The 22,373-nt window shown below is 40.5% G+C and overlaps 1 protein-coding gene across 6 annotated transcripts in view; it reads right to left on the minus strand.

The window, feature by feature from the left end:
- The window catches only part of LOC127567323 (TBC1 domain family member 1-like), a 205,584-nt gene that overhangs the window by 35,498 nt on the left and 147,713 nt on the right, over nucleotides 1-22,373 (minus strand). For 4 of the 6 annotated variants that reach the window (XM_052010074.1, XM_052010072.1, XM_052010076.1 and 1 more), the window contains exons 12-14: nucleotides 21,007-21,042; nucleotides 15,234-15,419; nucleotides 10,435-10,596 (exon numbers count right to left, since the gene is read on the minus strand). In XM_052010074.1, coding sequence (XP_051866034.1) covers nucleotides 10,435-10,596; nucleotides 15,234-15,419; nucleotides 21,007-21,042 — 384 coding nt within the window. The remainder of the gene's footprint in view (nucleotides 1-10,434; nucleotides 10,597-15,233; nucleotides 15,420-21,006; nucleotides 21,043-22,373) is intronic. The other 2 variants (XM_052010077.1, XM_052010073.1) reach the window with 1 other exon arrangement.

The following is a 22,373-nucleotide window of genomic DNA, read 5'->3' on the forward strand; positions in this document are numbered from 1 at the left end:
TCAATGAAATTGAGATCAATGGAACTAAATCTCAGAAGTGCAGTAAATGACACTAATCCTATGTTAATGACTGAGGAACTATTTCTATCCCAATATTTACAAAGCAAAAATACTGTGGGTGAGATTCCAGAGATTCTTTAGAAGGACACATGCCAGCGAAGAGCTAATTCTCCTCACTTTGCTTTACATTAGGTGGCAATGTCCATGTGGCTAAGGAACGGCCGTGGGCTCTGGCAGCATTGCAGCTCTAGTGTTGGAGATTTGTACACTGAACTTGCCACTCTACTAGCCAACCTGTTGCCCTTGGCATTGGCATCCATGGGCAATGGCCTAGTACATCCTTAAAAATAGAGAAGTGGTAGGAGGAGAAAGCAGCATTTAAAATGAGTGTATAGAATTTCCTGCCTTTAGTTCCCTACCAGAATAATGGCTCTTTTTTCTCTCCCCCACCCCACTCTGTAACAAGAGCATTTTCCATCATTAAATAATGATACTGAGTATTTACACACGCAATTAAACATAGAGATCCAGTTGTAGGTGTCAGTGATTCTCTGCTTCTCCAGTGAAACCACTCATCTGATGAGAACTTATGTTTGCGTAAACTATCCTTGCTGTGGTAAGTGCTGAAAATGTGCTTTTCTGAAGGGGTGTGGAAATTTTTAAAAAGCATGCTCCTAGCAAGGCTGAAATTTATCACCCATCTTCAGCTGCTCTTGCACTGAGTGGTTGGCTGAGCCATTTCAGAGGGCAGTTAAGAGTTAACCTATTTGCTATGGTTCTGAAGTCTATTTAGGCCAGGCAGGGCAATAGTAGGCATGTTTCCACCCCCAACAGAGTAGTGGGTTCATATTAACTTTCTATAATGTATTTACTTAATTAACTGCATTTCAATTCCCAGGCTGTTATGGTGGGATCTGAACTTGTCTCTTCAGAACATTTAGTCCAGACCTCCGGATTATTAGTCCAGTAACACCACTTACCCACCATACTGTATGGCTGCGCAAGTGCTACTTGTTAAGCTCTGGGTCCCAAAAACAAAATGTTCTGTGGATCATTTCCTCAGATAATTATTTAAAACTTGTTCTTTAAAATAATTCTTTCATTTTTTAAAAGGATTTGATATATTAGCTTCTACTTTAATATCATCTGCATGTCACAATCTTTACACTCTATGTCATACCATGTTAACAATTGTGCTTTTAATGCCTTGCTTTGTTTACAATGAAAATGTTTTAATTGGTTTGTCATCCAGTTTGATGACACCATTGTTGTTGCATGCTAGAGATCCCATGGAACCGATACACGAGAGCAAATGACACCAGGAAGGGCGAAATCCATAGTGCTGAACTAGGTCTTTATGGACAGCTTTATTCAAGAGAGGTGGATTCACTGATGCCAGCCTCAAAATGCTGGCCTTCATTGAGGTCAAAAATGAAGGAATTAAATGTAACCCTCCTTGAAAATAGATCTTGTGCCCTAAACACTTGTAACCTTTCTCAAACTTGGAAGTTTATTTCTCCAGTAAAGGTGTGGTTAACGTTTACTGTATCTGTCACCCCATCAACACATCACGGCAATGTCTGTATCACTAGGTGGTTCATGACCATCACCTGGTGGCTCTGACATCCACCATCATGAAGTGCTTCAAGAAGCTGGTCATGGCATAGATCAACTCCAGCCTCCCAAACAACCTTTACCCACTGCAATTCACCCACCATCGAAACAGGTCCATGGCATAGTCAATGCAAATTTGATCGCAGAGTGTCATCTGTGAACTTGTAGAGCAGAATCTGGTCACACAGTCGTGAGTGCATAGGGAGTTAAGTAGGGGCTGTGTGGCCAGATTCTGCTCTAACTCCATCTACAAATTCGCAGATGACACCACTATAGTGGGCTGGATCTCAAATAATGGCGAGATGGAGTACGGGAAGAAGATAGAGAGCCTAATAACATGGTGTCATGACAACAACCATTCCCTTAATGTCAGCAAAACAGAAGAGCTGGTCATTGACTTCAGGAAGCAGGGTGGAGCACATGCTGAGGTGGAGATGGTTGAGAGCTTCAGGTTCTTGGATGTAAATATCACCAATAGTTTGTCCTGGTCCAACCACGCAGATGCTATGGCCAAGAAAGCTCACCAGTGCCTCTACTTCCTCAGAAGGCTAAGGACACTTGGCGTGTTCCTGTTGACCCTCACCAAATTTTAAAGATAACCATTGAAAGCATCCTTTCTGGGTGCATCACAGTTTTCTATGGCAACTGCTCTGTTCGAGACCCAAGAAATTGCAGAGTTGTGGATACAGCTCAGTCCATCAAGAAAACCAGCCTCCCCTCCATGGACTCTACATTTCCTGCTGCCTCAGAAAAGCGGTCAGCATAATCAAAGACCCCTCCCACCCCGAACATTCTCTCTTCTCACTCCTTCCATCGGGCAGAAGACACAAAAGCTTGAAAATGTGCACCACCAAGCTCAAGGACAGCTTCTATCCTGTTATAAGACTCTTGTAAGTTAAGGATGAACTCTTGACCTCATCATGGCCTTTGCAGCTTATCGTCCACCAGCACGCCAGTTTCTCTGTGACTGTAACACTGTTTCTGCATTCTGTATTGATTTAGGTCAAGGGGAAAGCAATGTACTTCGTTTTGTAGGCCATCCATACACATCATTTCACTGTATCTCAGTGCATATGACAATAATAAACCAGTTCCAATTCTATATTTTCATAAGCTTATGCTTAGGGTCATTTTTGATCTATCAGATTATGGGACTGACAGGTTTTCTTCATATTCTCGGTTACATGCAAGCTCACCAAGCAAAACTGACATTATATGTTAAATGACATTCAATCATCCATCTACAGAATGTTAATTACACTCCACACCCATCCTAATTTGAAGAAACACTGTTGCCAACTGCATATATGCCAAAGCTGGGAGCACTGAACGGCCAATATAAAAACAACATGTTAGGAAGTCATGTAATGATGATTAATATTTACAAATTAGCAGATTTTAGAATTTGAAACACCTGAAAATTTTAGAGCTTTGTTTTTTTCTCCAGTTTCATTAACCATTGTGCAAACTGTGCTCCTGTTTATTTGGCAAAGTAAGTGAATTAGACCGAATTGGATCCTTTCAACAACTGGCAACGCAAGCATGCAAGGAAAGGAGGCATTAAAGAAACAAGATACCTTTGGAGAAATGTTACTGGGTCATAGATAGGTATACAGGCATCAGTGCTAGACAAGTACAGACGCCTCTCCATATTTGTTTTGGGTCGTGTTTCCACACACACACTGAAGGCCATAAACTTTACCTCACTGCCACTTCTAGAATGAAATCCCTCCATTATCTGTAAATTGTCAGACTGTCTGCCAGATATTGTTACTGGAGGATCAGACTTTTTGTCAAACTGACCAAGCAGAAACCACACCTTCAGTGCCAGGAATAACCTCTATTCCCTAGCCAATGACTCAATTCCTCTCCTGGCAAGTGGATGAAATGGATCCAAACTGTTACCAAACCTGCTTGCACCTCTCATTCAGGACAACAGAAATATAAAAAATGGGAGCCATTAAGACATTTCAAACCTGCTTCACTATTTAACATGATCATGGTAAATTTATAAGACAACTTATTGCCACATTATACAGCTCTGCTTCACTCCTGCCTCAGCTCACCTGCTGCTGAAAGCCTTTGTCAATTCTGGATTTGCCTATTCCAATGCATTCCTAACTGGGACCCCTCTTCTTCCTCTCGGTAGTCTTAAGGTTATTCAAAACTCTGTTGCCCTTTTAACTCACATCACCAGACTGATTCCTGGAATGAGGGGATTGTCCTATAGTCTCCTGAGATTATGAGATCACTTTGAAACATAGATAATTCTTGTGGGGCTTGATGGAGTAGATTTGGGGCTGACGTTTCCCCTGGCTGGGTTGCCTGGATTCAGTGGTAACCATCTCAATGCAAGGGATCAGCCATTCAGGGAAGAGCTGTTTCTTCCCCCATAGGGTAGTGAATCTTTGGAATTCCATACCAGAGGGCTGTGGAGGCCCAGTTGCCAAGTACACTCAAGACAGAGGTCAATAGATTTTTGGCTATTAAAGGAATTAAAGGATACAGGGCAAGTACATGAAAGTGGCACCGAGGTAAAAGATCAGCCATGATCTCACTGAGTGCCGAAGCAAGTACAAGGACCGAATGGCCAACTCTTTCTTCTATTTCTATTGCCCTCAGAGCCATAGCACAGAAACAGGCTCTTCAGTCCAACTCATCCATGATGACTGTGATGCCTATCTATGCTAATCCTACTTGCCTGCATTAGGCTCATCACCCTCTACTCCTTTCCCATCCAAGTACCTGTCCAAATACCTTTTAAATGTTGCAATTATGATGACCTCTACCACTTCCTCTAACAGCTCATTCCATACAACCCCCACCATTTGTGTGAAAAGCAGATTCTTATTACCTTCGAGCTTTCTGACCTGCAATGGTGTCCTTGTCCTTGCTTTCAAATCCCTGCATAGTCTAACTCCCACTCCCGGCTATGGCTCTCCTGTCTCTCATGTGCGTGAGTAACCACCTCCAGCCACGTGCCTCTCTGAAATATCTGGTGTCCTCCAAACCTGGCCTCAATTATCACTCCACCACTGGCAGCCATGCCTTCTGCCTCTGAGGCCCTAAGATGAACTCTCTCCATTTTTCTCTGCTCCTTTAAGACCCTTCAATTTGAGTAAGCTTTGTTTTTTTTTCCCCAACTTTATCTTGACTCTAGGATCGATTTCAACAAAGTGTAGCGGCCAGCTACACACTACGAAATGAAGACACAGAGTCGCTGGTTCGAAATCAGAAGTCCAATGAATGACAGGGGCGCGGTGCGCCTTTAATACCCAAAAACCTCCCGTGCTACAGTTCCCGCGCTGATGTCACATGTGGGTCAGCTGACCTTCCCGCGCGCTGGCTTTCCTAGCTCCACGATGGGGAAGGAGGAGGGCCCCGCGCCATCTTGGATCAGGGCGTCCGACGACATTCGCGATGTCGGGAGCCGGTGCGGTGAGTCGCTACAGAAGTCCCATTGAGCCACTTATGATTTATGCCATGTTAAAGACCTACAGTATATAAATGGAAGTTGTTAACTGGATCTCCGCACAAGTGGAGTGGAACAAAGACGCAACAGAGCAGGAGACAAACACTCCCACATCCTTGACCCTGTCCCCATCTACTGAAATATTAACTGTTTTAGGGAGGGGTTGGGGAGAAGGACTGGTCTGGAAAGTTTGGAAACAACAGTGAATTTTGTTAGACAGATCACCACACAATGTTTCCAAACAAAAGGCCTAACAACTGCAGTGATTTTGAGAAGTACTTTTGGTAATCACATATTTGTAGATGATGCATTTTAAATTGTGTTCTAGACTCAAGGGTCACAAATGAAGAAACATTCAAGGAGCAGCTACAGGTGGTACATGAGATGAACTGCCAGTGGTAAAAAGTCATCATGTGTTCAATAAATTGCAGGGGGAGAAAAGGACAAAATGATTGCTTGTGAATCACTTTTCAAAAGCCTGTTTAAAAATGGTAAATGGGCATCTACAGCAAAGCTGGAATGTAAACAAACTTCAAGCTACATTCCCATCACAACATACTTAGAACTGCAATTTACTTAAATTTGCAGCCTCATAAAGTAGTGACCTTCTCAAAACCGTCCAGAAACGACTCAATAGAACACAAAAAAAATACTTTTAAAGATCTTAACAAAAAAATAATGAAGGTTAAATTATATCAACAATAACCTGGAAATTAACTGCTTCACATCATGTGGGGGATTCTGGAAATAGAAGAGGAAGGAATAAGAGGCTCAGAAAAAGGGGAAAGCATCTCCAAACTTTCATGCCTGTGCACACAACATGGTGATAGATATTTGGGTGTCACGTTGTGGACAGGCAGGAAATTTCACTGACAAACTCAAGGAGCCTGATTTACTTCATAAGACATTGAAAGAGTGGGTAAAAGTAAAGCAGTGGCTCCACAAGCTCTGGGTGTTTACCAGAGCAACTCATGTGCTTGAAGAAGAAAGATCACTCTCTTCAGCCTATTAGTAAAAACTTGGTCTTCACCCCACCAAAACCGAGGGCCTCTCTCTTTCTCTCTTCCCCTTAATGCATTTACTGACCAAACCCTTGATCCCACTACCTGGCACCATCACCGACTTCCCTCATTTATATGCTGTGAACATTTTGTAATTTGAACGTGCTTAAAATTTTAAGGTAAACAAATGACCATACGCTGCTCAGAGATACACCTACAACACAGCGGCACTAAGGCCATTTATAAAGTACCATTCAATCTATAGGGAAGTTCACTTACTCAGTAGAAGTTCTGCTTTCTCCAACACCTGACAGATCCTGGAAGAGCTTTCCATGGCTTTTAGCTCCCACTTGGGCCCATAAGCTGTGCATTTTGCCGAAGTGTTGACATGCGGCGCCTCACACTTCAAGTTAATTATTTTTTTTACACCTAAACTTCAGGGGTATACCAAAACCAGAAGTGTCACATTCCATCCATAGTGGTACAGAAGCCTTATCCATCAGCACCATTATCAAGGCGTATAGTGACACTGCTGCTTTCGGCAAGCTTCTGACCTGGTAGTGTGTGGATGAATCTGTGGTCAAGCATAGTGTTGCTTGTATCACTGGACCTTACTTAGCCCAGAAACAGGATATAATTAGTTTCCCTTGCAATCTGTTAAGTTCCATTTTGCCTGAGACACATAATTTAGTTTCTGTCTCAATATCCAAAATTAAAAAATGATTGGCAAAATTTTAATTCTCTCAATGGTGATGCTCAGGTTCAATAGCAAAACAACTTTATAGTAAAAACAGAAAATGCTGGAAAAACTCAGCAGGTCAGGCAGCATCTGTGCAGACAGCCAATGTTTTGGGTCTTCAAGTTGCACTTTACATTAAACTGCACATTCTGGTGTTAAAAGGCAGCTAGGTTTGCTGTTTAATGCTACAGAATCACTACCCAGCACTACAATTCACCACTGCTGTGTTTGGAATAGATAAATCCATCTTTAATCACCAAATAATCAAAAGGGAACACAATGCTCTCAGAACTATTTGTCATCCAGTGCAGGAAGGAATGGCCAGGATAGACACAGTTCTTCAGAATAATTTCCACTCTCGACTACTGGAATATGTGGCTTTGTAATCCAATTTTCAGATTTGTGATCAATTTAGTAAAATTTAATAGTAAAATTAGCGTGTGTCAGAACTATTCCTTTGGCTCCAGCTTTCCCATAGCACATTATTGTCACAGGTGGAAACACAGGGTGCCAACATACCATCCAATAATGAAGTGTTATTGCAGCTTCAGATCTCTCCCTTTCAATATGAAAACAATGAAGTTACAATCCAACAAAGGCATTCAAGCTAGTAACAAGGAAAAAAGTCATACAACCCTCATGCTCCCATTCTTCACTATCTCTAACTTCTTCTAGTCTTAAAACCCTGTAATGTCTCTTTTCCCTCCAGCTCTGGACTTGTGTGCATTCCAGATATTAAATCACTCCAGTATTAGTGGCAACCGTTCAGCAGCCTATGCCATTATCTTTGGAACTTATCACCCAAACCTTTCTACATCTCCATCCCTCTCTCCTTTAAGAAAATCATTAAGTCTTCAAACACAGCTTGTTATACAAAACAACATATTTAAGATACTGCAGACGATAAGTAGAAACCACATGATTATTGCCGATAGGTACTGGGTTCACACCTCATATACACAGATGAATGTTATTGAGATGAAGTAATAATTGAAATCTTTTGCTGTGTTATCACAGCAATTAAACCTGATTAAGATATTTAACTAACCATCATCTTTTACTACTTTCCTTCCCCTGACCCTGCCCTCCTCCCACCCCATACAAACTAAACATGATTCAAACTTCCTCCTGCATACGAAAACACCAAATCAAAAAGGATGTTTTCCATAGTCACCCTTGGCCATCCTTCACTATTTGCACATATGGACAATAGAGATTAGCTTTGCAAGCATGCTAAATGAATCTGTAGGTATGTTAGTGTTGGTTTAAACTGCTTACTATTTAAAATCAACACCAGAGTTTTGTGCTACACTTGATTGAATGAGGTTCTGCTATAATGAACTCAACACACTTACTCCAGAAGCTTTAATCAACAATCTATAGAACGCCCTAGACTTCAAAACCAAAACAGAGTAGATGCTAGAAACCTGAAAACAGAAAGTGCTGGAGATACTCAGCAGCTCAAACAGCCTCTGCAGACAGAAAAATTGAGTTAATGTTTCAGGCCGATGACTTTTCAATTCTTGAACATCAGTCTGATGAAATCTATTAGAAATGTTAGCTCTGTTTCTCTCTCCACAGATACTGTCTGACCTACAAAGTATTTCCCTATTGTTATTTCAAATGCCTTGGGTTTGGTCCCTCGTGCAGGCATCTTGTTCAGACCAGGGCAGAGCTGGAGTCACAAAAACTGATTCCCAGTCTGAATGTTGGACATTGTTTACAGAATCCAATCTTTACTCATCCACTTCAACTGGAAGTGCAGGCATGTACCTGTTGGAAAACCGTCAGCCTCAGATGTTACTGTCGTTCAGTCAGTTTCACAATACCTGTGGAAGGCTAACCATTTGAGGGTCACCTCAGTTTTAGGGTCACCATTACTGATAATAACTTCAATATAATTTCCAAATCTGTTTAATTAACTGAATAAAACTTTCCCAGCTATCATGCTGGTATTTGAACACATTAATCCCAGTCTGAAGATTACTATCCAGTAACTTAACTACCATGTTACCCTAACCCACTGCAACACTACCTGCCAACAGAAGTGGTCTTGAGCAGTGAACTGGAATAAAGAGCCAAGAAAGAGTTCATTATCAACAAACTCTGAATTCCCGTGCATTAGGCTGGGTGCAGACTTTAAATAGCATTTTGGCTAAAATAATGCTGTAGTCAAAGAGGGAACATTAATAATTTTAAAACAACACCAGTGGAACCGCAAATCAGAATAACTGCCAGCTCCTGAAGATGATGATGTAAGAAAGTTGAAGCATCCCCTCACATTGTTTACTTCAACATCCCACATATCCCTTATAGCTTCAATGGAACTATTAAAATTTGATTCGTCTCTATGGATATGCATTTGGAACACAAGGTTACAAGCTGTTTAGGGAGGTGGCACAGAAGAGGAATTGAGACCTGGGGAAGATAATCCATGATCACATTGAATGGCGGGCAGGCTTGAGGGATCAGGTGGCCTATTTAATTAGGTGGAGGGGCAGGCATCCAGCAACGTGGCACAAAGATGAAAATGTGGTCAAGACTGCAGAAATGTTCAGTATTCTACTCCAATGTGGGAGCAATTATTCTCAATCTATAATTGCAAATAATAAACAATAAAACACCTTGTAATTTGAATTTCCTTTTCTTGTCCTCATCAGATGCTCTTTTATTTTGCTACTGGGATTCTGTTAATCCTGTCAAAGAGCTAGTAGAAAGAACGATTCATGTAACAAATCCTATTCTCTACAGCAATCTTTTTTTCAAATTATTCTCGGGATGTAGCTACCAGCAGGATCAGCATTTATTCCCCGTTCCCCTTAAACCAAGTGTCTTGGCAGAACACTGCAGACAGCAGTTTTGTGTATGTGGATCAAACCAGCAAAGAACAAGACATTTCCTTTCCTGATGGACACCAGTGAATCAGATGGTTTTGCTGATCATCTTGCAATTTTAGGGTCACCATTACTGATAAGAACTTCAATATAATTTCCAAATCTGTTTAATTAACTGAATAAAACTTTGCCAGCTATTATGCTGGTATTTGAACACATTAATCCCAGTCTGAGGATTACTATCCAGTAATTTAACTACCATGTTACCTTAACCCACTGTAACACTACCTGCCAACAGAAGTGGCCTTGAGCAATGAACAGGAATAAAGAGAGCTGAGAAAGAGTTCATTATCAACAAACTCTGAATTCCCGTGCATTAGGCTGAATGCAGAATTTAAATAGCATTTTGGCTAAAATAATGCTGTAGTCAAGGAGGGAACATTAATAATTTTAAAACCTTATCTTTAAGCCTTTTTGGCTTCATTGTTATTATTGTCCCCATGTGTTGCTCAACCAGAGTGCCAGCCCTCGACGTATAGCTAACCCTGATGGGGATGGCAAGGCACCATTGGAACATAAGCTTCACTAGAGATGATGAAATGATGGTGCAGTACACAACAGTGTTTGGTACTCTTTATATGCACGTGATCCTTTTTCAAATTGTAGCTGAATTTCATGATATTAAATAATTCCAACAAGAACCCACTCTCATTAAATCAGTGAACTTATGATGTTTGTTATTAAAATGCTTCACAATACTTACTGACCACTCACCTTGACCCATGGCCATGTGAATATTCTCCATGTCAAATTTAACTGTTGACCTGGCAGGTACATTGAGCATTTTCTCCCAAACTAGAGTCACTTCTTTTAGACACAATGTGATTTCCTCATAATCTAGTTTCAGCCGCTTATTCTGCAGGTCACTTTCTGAAGCTGCAAGGTAGAAGAAGGAAAACTTTAAGCATCACCCTGAATTTCCATAGTAGTCAACAACTTTGCAAGAACACTTCTCCTCCTGGATTGCAGCAGTTACTTCTCAGGGTAACCCAGGGAGAGTGACAGACTCCACGCCAACCAGAGGTGGCACAGCCCAAGCATTTATTAAAGGTTAAATTTTCTCAAGTCGTCTCTGAAGCAGACTCAGACTCCGACTCCGCACTCAGAGTTAAGTTGGAAGTGTTGGTCGTGGTCAGGCTGCACTTGGAGAAGCAAGTTCTCCTGGGCATCCTATACAGGGTTTCTACAGTATCCCGAATTTGAGCCTGAGAGATGAAGTGACAGCTTTGTCAAGGGAGGAGTTCATACCTTACTGCTGCATTAGCATCCTCCAAGATATTGTGCAGTCTGAGTCACTTAGCAGACTGCACAATATCTTAGAGACTGCTAATGCAGCAGTAAGGTATGAACTCCTCCCTTGACAAAGCTGTCACTTCATCTCTGAGGCTAAATTCGCAATACTGAAGAAACCTTGTAAAGGTTGTTGTTTCTGGATTAAATACAATCCCCACTGTTTTCCTCTGCTGGGGTATGGGTAATGGCAAATGGAAAGGTTGGAATTTCCAGTCCATGGAGATGCTATTCCCAGACACCAATGTGACATGTTGGAAGACTACCACCTAAAATTCCAAGTCCTTGTGGTGGCAGATTCTGCATTGGGTTCCAAACTTCTGCTCTGCTTGTGGGCTGAGCTAATGGAGTGGGTCAGAGTAAACTCGGGGAGGTATGAGATGGGCCTCAATAGCTCACCAGGCAAGGGTCTCTACATCACTCTCTGCTGTCACCAACATCCTTGTCTACATGCTACTGCTGCCACTGCCCAGTTGTGCTTCAGTGGGGCCACATTATGGAATGTACCTCAAGCAATGAAGCACAAACTCCCTAGATGGTAATGCAAGGTGTGCACTGACTACCCAAGCAGCAGAATCTCATCTCCAGGACTCTGGGTGAAAATTCTCAACTAGGCTCATGCTGGTCCCAGAGCTGGAGTTGCAATTGAGCTAAGCAGCATGGATGGGAACCTGGACAGCAGTGAGAATCCTGTTCCTTATGAGCCACCCTTCCACCTGGTGCAGTGGCCAAAATGTTGGAGCTACAGCAAGTTGTCAAAGGATGAAGGTTACAGGTGAGCTTTGTCGATCTACAGCTTGACCATCATCGTTCCTTGCTGGTCACACTTTACATACAAACTCAGGCTGTTAAAGCCTTTACAAAGAGGTCAGAGATCACATAGAGTCTGGAGCAGCACAAACATGCAGCTGGTCACTCTCTCAGCCCTGCACCTGCTCCTCACTTTACCAGAGATATTCCCTTTGCACGGTGCCAGTTATTGGTTTATTGTTCAGTTTCTGAATGATTTTACATTAGAAAATGACCATGCAGTGCTTAAAAACCATACACTGACCAAGTATGTATACCCTGACATCTTCATGTGACTGTGCTTTCAGCTGCTTGCCTCCATGCTGTGGAATTACCTCTGATAACTTTTCTGTTGCCTTTTCCTCCTTCAAGAGGCTGCTTAAAACAGCTTCGATGTGCCCTCTTTGACAAATATTTTGGACATTCATCTAGTATCTCCTTCTGTGGCTTGCGGGGGAGGGGTCAATATTACCTCCCCCCCCCCCCCCCCCAACTGTTATTGCTCCTGTGAAGCCCACTAGCATATTAGGCCAAGTAAAATATTTTCTATATAACTGCAAGTTGTTCTTGATTCACTTGTGGTGAATCTTCTTGACCAAACTCCTCAAATTATTTTTTGGACTATCTCAGCAAGGAGTCTTCTAAACAAATGGATTCAACTTTAGACTGTCTTAAGACTTATTTTGCCTGGTGACATTTGGATTTACTATTCACCATGCTCTAACCTTAGCATCAATCTTTTCCCTAATCTCTGCCAGAGTCATCTCATTTTGTTATTTAAAATGAGAACATAGAGCAGATGTGTTTCCTACAGGTGATCTTCTATAAGCCAGTTAGTTGAACATCTACTGTTGGCAAGATGCTGGAGTCAATAATCAAAGAAGAAATAGCTAATCATTCAGGAAAGCTGGATATAAACAAACCAAGCAAACATGGTTTCATGAAAAGCAAAAGATGTTTGATAAATTTGCTGGAGTTCTGTGAGGATGTAACAAGCTGAGTCAATCGAGGAGAACCTGCAGTGGTAGTATATTTGGACTTCCAAAAGGCATTTGGCACGGTGCCTCCTAAGAGGCTGGTGAACAGGTTAACAGCTTATTGTGATGGGAGGGGGAGGGGAACTGTGTTAGCATGAATTGAAAACTGGTTATCACATTGAAAATTGAGTTAAAATAAATGGAGACACAAGAGAATAGATGGGTTATTGAAATAAATATATTGGTAAGATGTAACCCAGGGATTGGTTCTTGCTCCTCAATTGTTTACCATTTATATTAATGGCCTGGAGGAGGGGGCAGATTGTAAGGTACCCAAGTTTGCCAATGACATGAAAGTAGGAGAAAGATCATGTTGCAATGAAGATATTGTGATTCTGCACCAGGATATAGATAGAGTGTGTCAAAGTTTGGCAAATGGAGTTTAATGTGAGAAGGTGTGAGATCATACCCTTCAATTAAGAGGGATCAAAAGGCAGATCATCATTTAAAATGCGGAAAAAAACACAATTAAGTACAGAAGGATCTAGGTGTTCTTACGCATGAAGCACAAAAAATTAACAGGTGGGGGCAGCAAGTCGATAGAGCGGCAATTGGCACATTGGCCTTTATTGTTAAGGGTTGGCGTTTAGCAATAGGAAAGTATTGCTACAGATGTATAGTGTGTGTTGGTGACATCGCACTTGGAGTGCTCCACAGAGTTTTGGTCCCCTTACTTATAATAGCATTGGAGATGGTCCAAAATCACTCAGCTAATTCATTGGATGATAGGTTCCCCCTAATCACAAAGGCTACACCAGTTGCATCTTTGGTGTTTAAAAGAATGGGGGTGGGGGGGGATGGAGGGGTGATTTTACCAAACCGTACAAAATACTAAGGGGACATGGCAGGGTTGAGGTTGAGATGCTTTCACAAGTGGGAGATTCTCAAATGAGGGGTCATAGGTTTCAAGATAAGGGGACATTTAAAACCAAGGAATTTAAAGATTTCTTCTCGCAGAGGGTGGTGAATCCCTGGAATTCTCCATCCCAGACAATTACAGAGGCGGATCATTAGAAGTATTTAATGTGGATGTAGATCAGGGCATTGAGGGCTATAGGAATCTAGCAGAGGGAGAGAGTTGAAACCTGAGATAGATCAGCCACAATCATATTGAATGGTGAGGAAGGCTTGAGGAGCCAGGTGGCCCATTCTTTTATCCATTTACTTAAATCCACAAGAACATTAAAGTAATTAAAGCAGCTTGGGCCCTCTTTTCTGAAGAGGTAAGTGTGTACAGATATATACTGAGCCAATACCTACCCATTGCTAAAACAGGGGCCCTCATACATTTTTTTTTGAGTTCTTAAGAACCAGGAGAATAAATGTCACTCATTTCCATGATACATGTGTGTCGAAGAACAAGTCTGTGGTTTGGTCCCCTTACTGTGCATAGAAACAAATTTAAACCTTGTATGTTTTATGTGTTTAAAATGGAAAAATCAAATAGATAAGTTTCTCATTTTGACTCCTGTTTTAGGGAATAGCAAATTTTGTAAACACAGATTTTATCAGCAGCATCCGTGTTATTTGCATCAGCTTCTCAGGATCAGAGGTCAAGATCTTATTGAGATGAAAGCTAAAGCTATTTTCCATTCTTTATTTCTCACTAAAATTAACTTGGCACCAATTACGTTCAAGATTTAGATTTACTTCTAATTAACAAAGGGGTAAGGCTTAGCACTTCCATATTTAGTGGAGCCATGAATGGTGTGAGAACCAGTCAATACAAGATGCACCCAAATGACATTTAAAAATTAAGATGCAAGGTAGATGGGGAACAAGAATCTTTCTGGAGGTGTTTTAATTATTTTCAAAAGATAATGGAGGAACTCAGCGGGTCAGGCAGCATCTGTGGAAGGAAATGATCAGTTGACATTTCAGGTTGAGACCCTTCCAAATATATAGATCTTACTTAAAGCCTTTATTTGATAAGAAGTCTGCAAAAAGTGTACATGTGCTTTGATCCATCCAAGTAAACATCTGCTTTCTCCAATAAGATCTCAACAGAGCATCATTCAATCGCCCAGATGCTAGTCCTGCCTTCATGGCCAGAGCTGAACTGAAGGCTAAGTGGCCTTGGCCATTAATCTTCTGGAATACAAGTCCTATAAAAGCACAGTGGAGATGAGATTCTCCCAGCTGAGTGACAATGGGTTATTAATTCTGCATTTTCCATTACATCATAAATGTTCCATATGTTTAAAGTACAAATTACTCTATTTCTAGAGCGAACATGATGCCTAATGGGCTGCTCCAAACTAACAGTGGAGCCCAAAATATCCCTGGAGGTGTAGGCCAGCAGTCTGATGCAAGAACTTCCTTGGTTTCACATACAGCAGTGGTGATCACCATGCCTCCAAAGAATCCAGAGGTGCTACTAATCAAAACTTCACCTACCTTGCAGTTTCTGGTTTTCTTTCTCCATTCTCAGAAGCAGTATCTGCTGGAGAATTGCCTTCCTCCATAAATCTCGGAGCTCCCCTGATGTGCGTTTCCTTTCCTCTGCAACTGCCCCCAGGTAACCGTCATTACATGTCGTCACCAAAGATGTCCTTGTAGTAACATCCCCTCCATCGGCATGGTCTGTGGAGGCAGTAATTAAAACAATGTTGTTCTCTGAAACTCTCATGCACATGGACAGCCATGAAAATTTAGCATAATTTCCCAATGACTCAACAGATTAAGTATGATAGCTACAGAGAGAGCGCAGAAGAGATTCACCAGGATGTTGCTTGGGCTGTAGTTATAAAGAGAGATTGGATAGGCTGGGTTTATTCTCACTAGAACATAGGAGGCTGAGGAGTGACCTTATAGAGGCTTATGAAATTATGAGGGACATAGAATAGATAGTCAGAATCATTCTCCCCAGGGCAGAGGAGTCTAGAACTAGAGGGCACAGGTTTAAAGTGCAAGGGGAGAAAGTTAAAGGAGATCTGAAGGGCAAGTTATTCCCCACACAGAGGGTGATAAGCATCTGGAATGAGTTGCCAGAAGAGGTGGTGGTGAAGTTTACAATTACAATATTTAAAATGCATTTAGATAGGTGCTTGCATAGGAAAGGCAAAGAAGGATAGGTACAGGCAAATGGGAATAGCGTAGGTAAGCACCGTGATCAGCATGGACGCGGTGGCCGAAAGATCCCATTTCTGTTCTGTATGATTCTATGAACTAAGCTTTCTTAGACTATGAAAAATTCAAGTATTAAATTAGGGGACTTTAAAATCAGAGTATAATGATTTATCATGGGACACCCAAGCTTGGGTGGGAAATAGTGTAGAAATTCATCCTCTCTCACTTTTGTTAAATGTGCAACACAGGAGCAGGAGTGAAATAGGTTCTTCTGTAATTCAGTCTTGCTGAAGTCAGAACTTCCTAAGTGGAGTACAATACACAGCCGCTGCTGGATTCCACATTAACCGAAGTGACAGAAGACAAACCTCTGCCCTAAATCCAAGTGGTATCCACCAATCTCTGATAGAACCAAATCCTTTCCAAAACTGAGTGCATTTGAGGTAGGAATTTGGAAAGTAGGAATAAGACAATTTCTGAAACACAAATAAGCTTCTTGAAGTCCAAAGAATTGCTAACTTGAGTCGGACTGACTTAACAACTGGGTCAGGCTGAGACTTGCATCCTTTTCTGGAGTATTGCATAACCACTTTAAAGACTAAAAACAAGAAACTACAGACGACCTTTTTTCCTAAAAGGTGCAGCAGATGCACAAGTGATCTACTGGATAAAAGATACCTACATGGTTGCAGAGTGGAAGATCTGAGGTTTAGTTTAGTCTATCTATAAGTAGGTAGGGTAACAGTTAAATCACTACTACTGACCTCAACGTACCTGGGAGGAAAAACATAGCTAAGGCCTATTCTATTAGTTGCTGTTAAGAGGACCCTACCTAAAATAAATGTGCATTAATATTGGCACAGCCGCATTATCAGAAAGCTGCTGTCCTCGCTACCTAGGGTGGCCACACAGGCAAGAATTGGAGAGCTGCCAAAATCAAGGACCCAATCGAAGCACAATCCTACAACTCTGGGGAAGTAGGAAAAAGCTGGGAGGGACAAAAGGCAATGGGGAATGCAAGAGGGAATGAATCTGTCTGGGTAGCTTTACAAAAACTGGCATGGACCCAATTTGCCAAAGGCCTCCTACACTGTAGGCATTCCATGATTCTATTATGCAGGTGAGATCAGCACGTGATGACTAGGATCATGGAATCATATAGTAGAGGAGGCGGCGGCTTCAGCTCCTTGACAGAATTCTACAATTAGTCCCACTTCCCAATTCCATCCTGAAGCCAGAGAATTTGTTCCTTTTTCCAAAATTATAGAAGTTCAGAAGATCAAGAGATGATCTTATTGAAGCAATATGATGATTCTGAGGGGGACTGACAGTGTTTCCCCTCATGGGGGGATCTAGAACTAGGGAGCATTGTTTCAGAAGATGGGGTTTCCTATTTAAGACAGACATGAGGAGGAATATCATCTCTACCGTAGTCATGACTTGATGAAATTCTCCACCTCAGAGAGCCATTGAGACGGGGTCATCAAATATAGGCAAGGTAGAAATTAATGTATATTTGAACCACAGGGGAGTTGGGGAGTGAAAGGGAAAGTGGTGCTGAGGCCAAGGTTGGATCAGCAATGATCTCATTGAATAGCATAACAGGCCGAGGGAGTGATTGGTCCACTCCTACTTCTTTTTCTTAAGCTCTCAAGTATAAATTCAATTCCCCTTTGAAAGTTACTGCGGACTCTACTTCCACCACCCACTTAGTGAGATCATGAATACTCACTGGAAAAAAAACTTCATCTCACTTCTAGTTCCTTTGTCTGTTTACCAAACTTTCTAATGTTAAAGGCAGTTAACTCTTAATTAATTCACATCATTTTCATTAAACATCTCCAGTCTTTTCTAATCTCAGCAGAAAATCTCTTGGCTTTGGGGGAAATGATTGGCTCTCCGGTCTTTCCACACAACTCACCATTTGGGTAAACCTCCTCTGTACCTCTGCCAAGGGTTTGACAATCTTCTTAAAGTGCTGCACCCGGAATTAGACAAAACAGTTCATACCAACCCAGTCATTTGAAGTTTAGCATTACTTAATTCCTTTTGCATTTTATGCCATTATTTATAAACCAAGGATCTCATGGACCATTTTAACAGCCTGTCAACTTGTCCTGCCACCTTCAAAGATTTGGAAGGGATAATGTGTTTTGCCAATGTGAAGACCCTCAATCTTAATTGCTTTGCACAGGTTAAATCATCAATAAACAAACTGAAGTAACAAAATCAGCTTTCATTTAAATAGAATCTTTAACATAATAAAGCACCTCAGGGAACTTCACATGAATGGAAATCAGACATAGACATCAAGCCAAAAGAGGAGATAACTAAGAGTAATGAATGCAGGGTGGTAGACTTTGTACTTTAGTAAGGCATTTGACAAGATCACACAAGGTAGGCTGGTCCTGAAGGTTAAGGACCATGGGATCATGGGCTGGCTCCATCCCTATTTGCCTCTGAATTGAGGAGACCATTAAAATGAATGGTATCACTGTACTACCATGGTACAGAGACAGGAATTGCTGAAGGAAAAGATGAATTACTGAAGCAGGAATGGGGTCATTATTAAAGGAACTGGTGAGAACTTGGAGCTAACATAGTTCAACATTTTGCATGAGAAATACAATTAAAAGCCCTCAAAAACAATGTCACAGATCAAATTGAAAGAGAATACAGCAATGTTATACTGATTTAATTCTACCATTAAAATGAACTGTCAAAGTATATTAAACTATACTATTAGTTGGAGCTTTGTGGAGTGGATGCCTTATGCCATGCTTTTGTTCTGGGAGGGGCACAAACAATGGGTGTTACATCAGCCTTACAAATGAATTCTTATGTAATTATAGAATGGATATCAGATGCAGAACCTCAAAAAGTTTTAAATAAAGGCCCCACAAAAATGGAAATTCAACATCATACAGCAAAAGTTGCTTAGTTATTTTAAGAAGTTCTTACAATTGAGAATCATTGCTAAAATCCTCAACTAAAAACCACACAACCCACATCTGAGACATTTTTTTTAAAAAAAGAAAAACAGGGAATGTTTAACTTCCATACTTTCTGCTGCACGGTTTAGGTAGTCCCACAAACACTTCATGACGGTTGTTCTTTTGCAGAGAACTGTTGTTAATCAAGCTATTTTAAGTGAATATTTTCCATGTTATAGCTTTGTAGGTGAAGCAGCAGATTATTACAACAGCTTTTATAATTAAAAATGCTGTATATTTCTTTCAAAAGCAAATTTAATATTACAGGTAACATGCAATCAGGACCTCAGAAGAAAATTTCTACTTAAATACAATTCTATAAATAGCTGCTAATCATTTGTTTTCTACTTAAACTCATACTAAGGAGAACCGATGGAAGTTGCCCATCTTTCAGGTCAATGCCAAACAATAATAGACAGTTTTATGGTTGCGACAGTGCAATGACCATGATGTGTAACGTTTAACAGATAGCATGACATTACAACCTATTGAAAATATCAAGGTGAGGATTCAAATGTGCTTATGTTGAATTTTTACCTTGATATTATCAAAAGATTGTAACCTTATACTTTCCATTGAATGTTACACATTGTTTGTGATCATTGAACTGTAGTTATCTTGTAACATTATCCAGTCAGAATATTTCTGACTATGATCTGACTATAGCCAGCCTTGTTACACAACCTGCCTTTAGACATTCACATGGGACCAGATGCTTTTTTGCTCATTGAAAACCGGACCCAATGCCAAAGGACACAGATTGGTAAATTTAACCACCATTGCTCACAAAACTGAACTGTGTAGAATGCTGGGCTTCACTTCTCCAAGGTTGACAACACTGCCATCTACAGGCTGTAACATCAGGCATCATTCAGAACTGTCTCAGGTTGAAAACTGGTGGGGAATTGTGCTGTTTGTGGCTCGTGGCGTTCTACCTTTCCCATACAAGTAAATCGCAGACTAAGACAGACTTGCTCCAAATCCGGGACTTGCAGAGCTACTGCACAAAACTGTTTTGCTGAATTCCACATGGAGCTCAGTGATGAGGTCCAGTTTTGCTGGAATTCCCCAATATTAAGTTGGGAAACTACCACTCGGCTTCCATGCCAGAGGTGGCCAGGTGTAGGATCAGAGGCTTCTGATTTGAATGGGGATTCCTGACTATTGATTTGAGAATATTTCAAGATGTTTTAATTACCAGTAATGTTCATTGAAAATTTTAATACATCTCAATTACTTACTTCATTGTTTTTAAATATCAGAAGCATAAAAAAGCTGATGCAGGAAGGTTTGCCCCTTTATTTACAAATTTGTTCATTAACTAACAAGTGCCTCAGATTTATCCAGAAGTCAGTAAAACTGGTATGTGCTGTTACCCAATGCATAGGTGGTGTCACCTAACTTAGATTGGAGCAGAACTTTAGTGCAAATCTTAAAATACAAAATAAATTCTCACTAAGAGGTTTCTGCACTAACCAACAACTTCTTAGCTGTTCAATCCATCCCAAATTTTATCATTCCGATTGCTACATGAAGGCTTGTGAAAATTTCTTTTACTTAGTTATTTGATGTTTGGTTGAAGCAGAATCAAAAACTAGTATTATGCATAATTTAGATCAGAAGCATTTCAGATCGATTCCCAACACCTGTATATTGTCATTGAGCTTCCTGCAGCATCTGATGAAGGAAGCCCAATGAATTAAAAGAATACATGAACATAGTGTGCTTGATATTGTGTACAGAGTATTTAACAAAGTATTACCTGATAGACTTCTCATAAATTTAAAGCTCAGGTGATTGAAAGGGAAGAGTGTAGGTAACAGAATGGCTAACAGGTAAACAAAATACTTAGAATGCAATGGTCTTGATTGCTTTTACAACTAGAGGGAAATAATAGTGTTGTTCCCAAGTGATCACTGCTCTTTTAAAGTTTAAAATTACAATATGCAAGAAGACGGCAACAAAAACCTTCAGGAGGACATAGGCAAAATACAGAAGATAAGATTTTATGCAGAGACATTTAGCACATCTTTCAGAGGAAGAACAAGAGGCAATAAAATTATATGATACAATTTTAAAGAGGATGAAAAGCAGAGAAATGTACTTACAGAAATATTTGAAGGCAGCAGGATAAGTGAAGAAGGCTGCTTAAAGAGGAATGGGGTACAAAAGCAAGGAAATTATGGTTAATCTTTATAGAACATTGGTTAAAGCTGTAGCATTGTGTTCACTTCTGGGCATCACAATTTGGGAAGTTTATCTATGCCTTGAAAAGAACACAGAAGGGATTCGCTACATTAGTACTGAAATTAAGGAATTTTAATTAACAGAATAATTGAACTGATCTCCAGTGTGAGAGAAGTGTTCAAAATCATTAAGGATTTTAATGGAGTAAATATGGTTAGTGACAGGAGTACGAATAACCAGTGGACTCAAATTCAGGCGATTCGCAAAAAAAAAGTTGATTATCCTGGTAACTTACAAAAAAAATACATGGCAAATGGTTGTGATCTGGAATTCACAGGCGAGTGATGACATCACTCAATCCTGTGTCTCAACCCGAGTATCCCATGGTTGAATCTTTCTTTTCACAGCCTTTTATCTAGATCCCTTGACCACCAGAGATGCCCTCCTTACATAAACAGTGCACTATCAATACAGAAATGTTAAACATCAAACAACCTTATAATCCCTTTTCTAAGAAACATTGCTCCAACCTTCAAGGTTTTTTTTTATATATATATAAATAATTATACATTTCATGCTAGGTTCATACCATCACACATTTGGACCCAACCATTAGCACCACCACCTTAGTAAACATCCCTATGATCATGATAGATAGAATACAAAAGAGCTACATAAAAATCTAAACAAACTGTAAGCTTTGATAATATTAGATGGAATGATGAGGTAAGGGACCTGGGCAGGTAAAAACCTAATAAAGGAGAAATCAACAATCTGGCATGTGCAGATGTTATACAATTTACATTTCAGTATACTTTATGAAACTCAAAGTTTCTCAGGGAAGTACTGAGGAACAAATTGGCCTTTAATTTGAACACTGTCCTTAGTATTGAAAAAAAAATCTGTTAAAGATCATTTGATTCCTAAAATTGTTAGTGGACTGCACATTCATAGCAAATTATTTTCCTATTTGCTTCAGTGGTAAGCAAAAAAAAAGTACTGGAAACACTCAGGAGGTCAGGCAGCAATGTGGAAGGGTATTCAACCAGAGACATTAAATCTACTTCTCTTTCCACAGATGCTGCCTGAGCTGCTGAGTGTTTCCAGCATTTTCTGTTTCAGATTTCCAGCTTCTGCAGATATTTGGGTTTTCAAAAGGAGAAAAGACTTAAGTTTGTACAGTGTTTTACACAACCTCATGCCATCCCAAAGCATTTTTCAATCAGTGCAGTACTTCTGAAGTATTGTCATTGTTGTACAGTAGTGGACAGGGGCAAGTTTGCAGGCT

This window comes from Pristis pectinata, chromosome 2 (assembly GCF_009764475.1).
Source record: "Pristis pectinata isolate sPriPec2 chromosome 2, sPriPec2.1.pri, whole genome shotgun sequence".
NCBI classification, from domain to species: Eukaryota; Metazoa; Chordata; class Chondrichthyes; order Rhinopristiformes; family Pristidae; genus Pristis; species Pristis pectinata.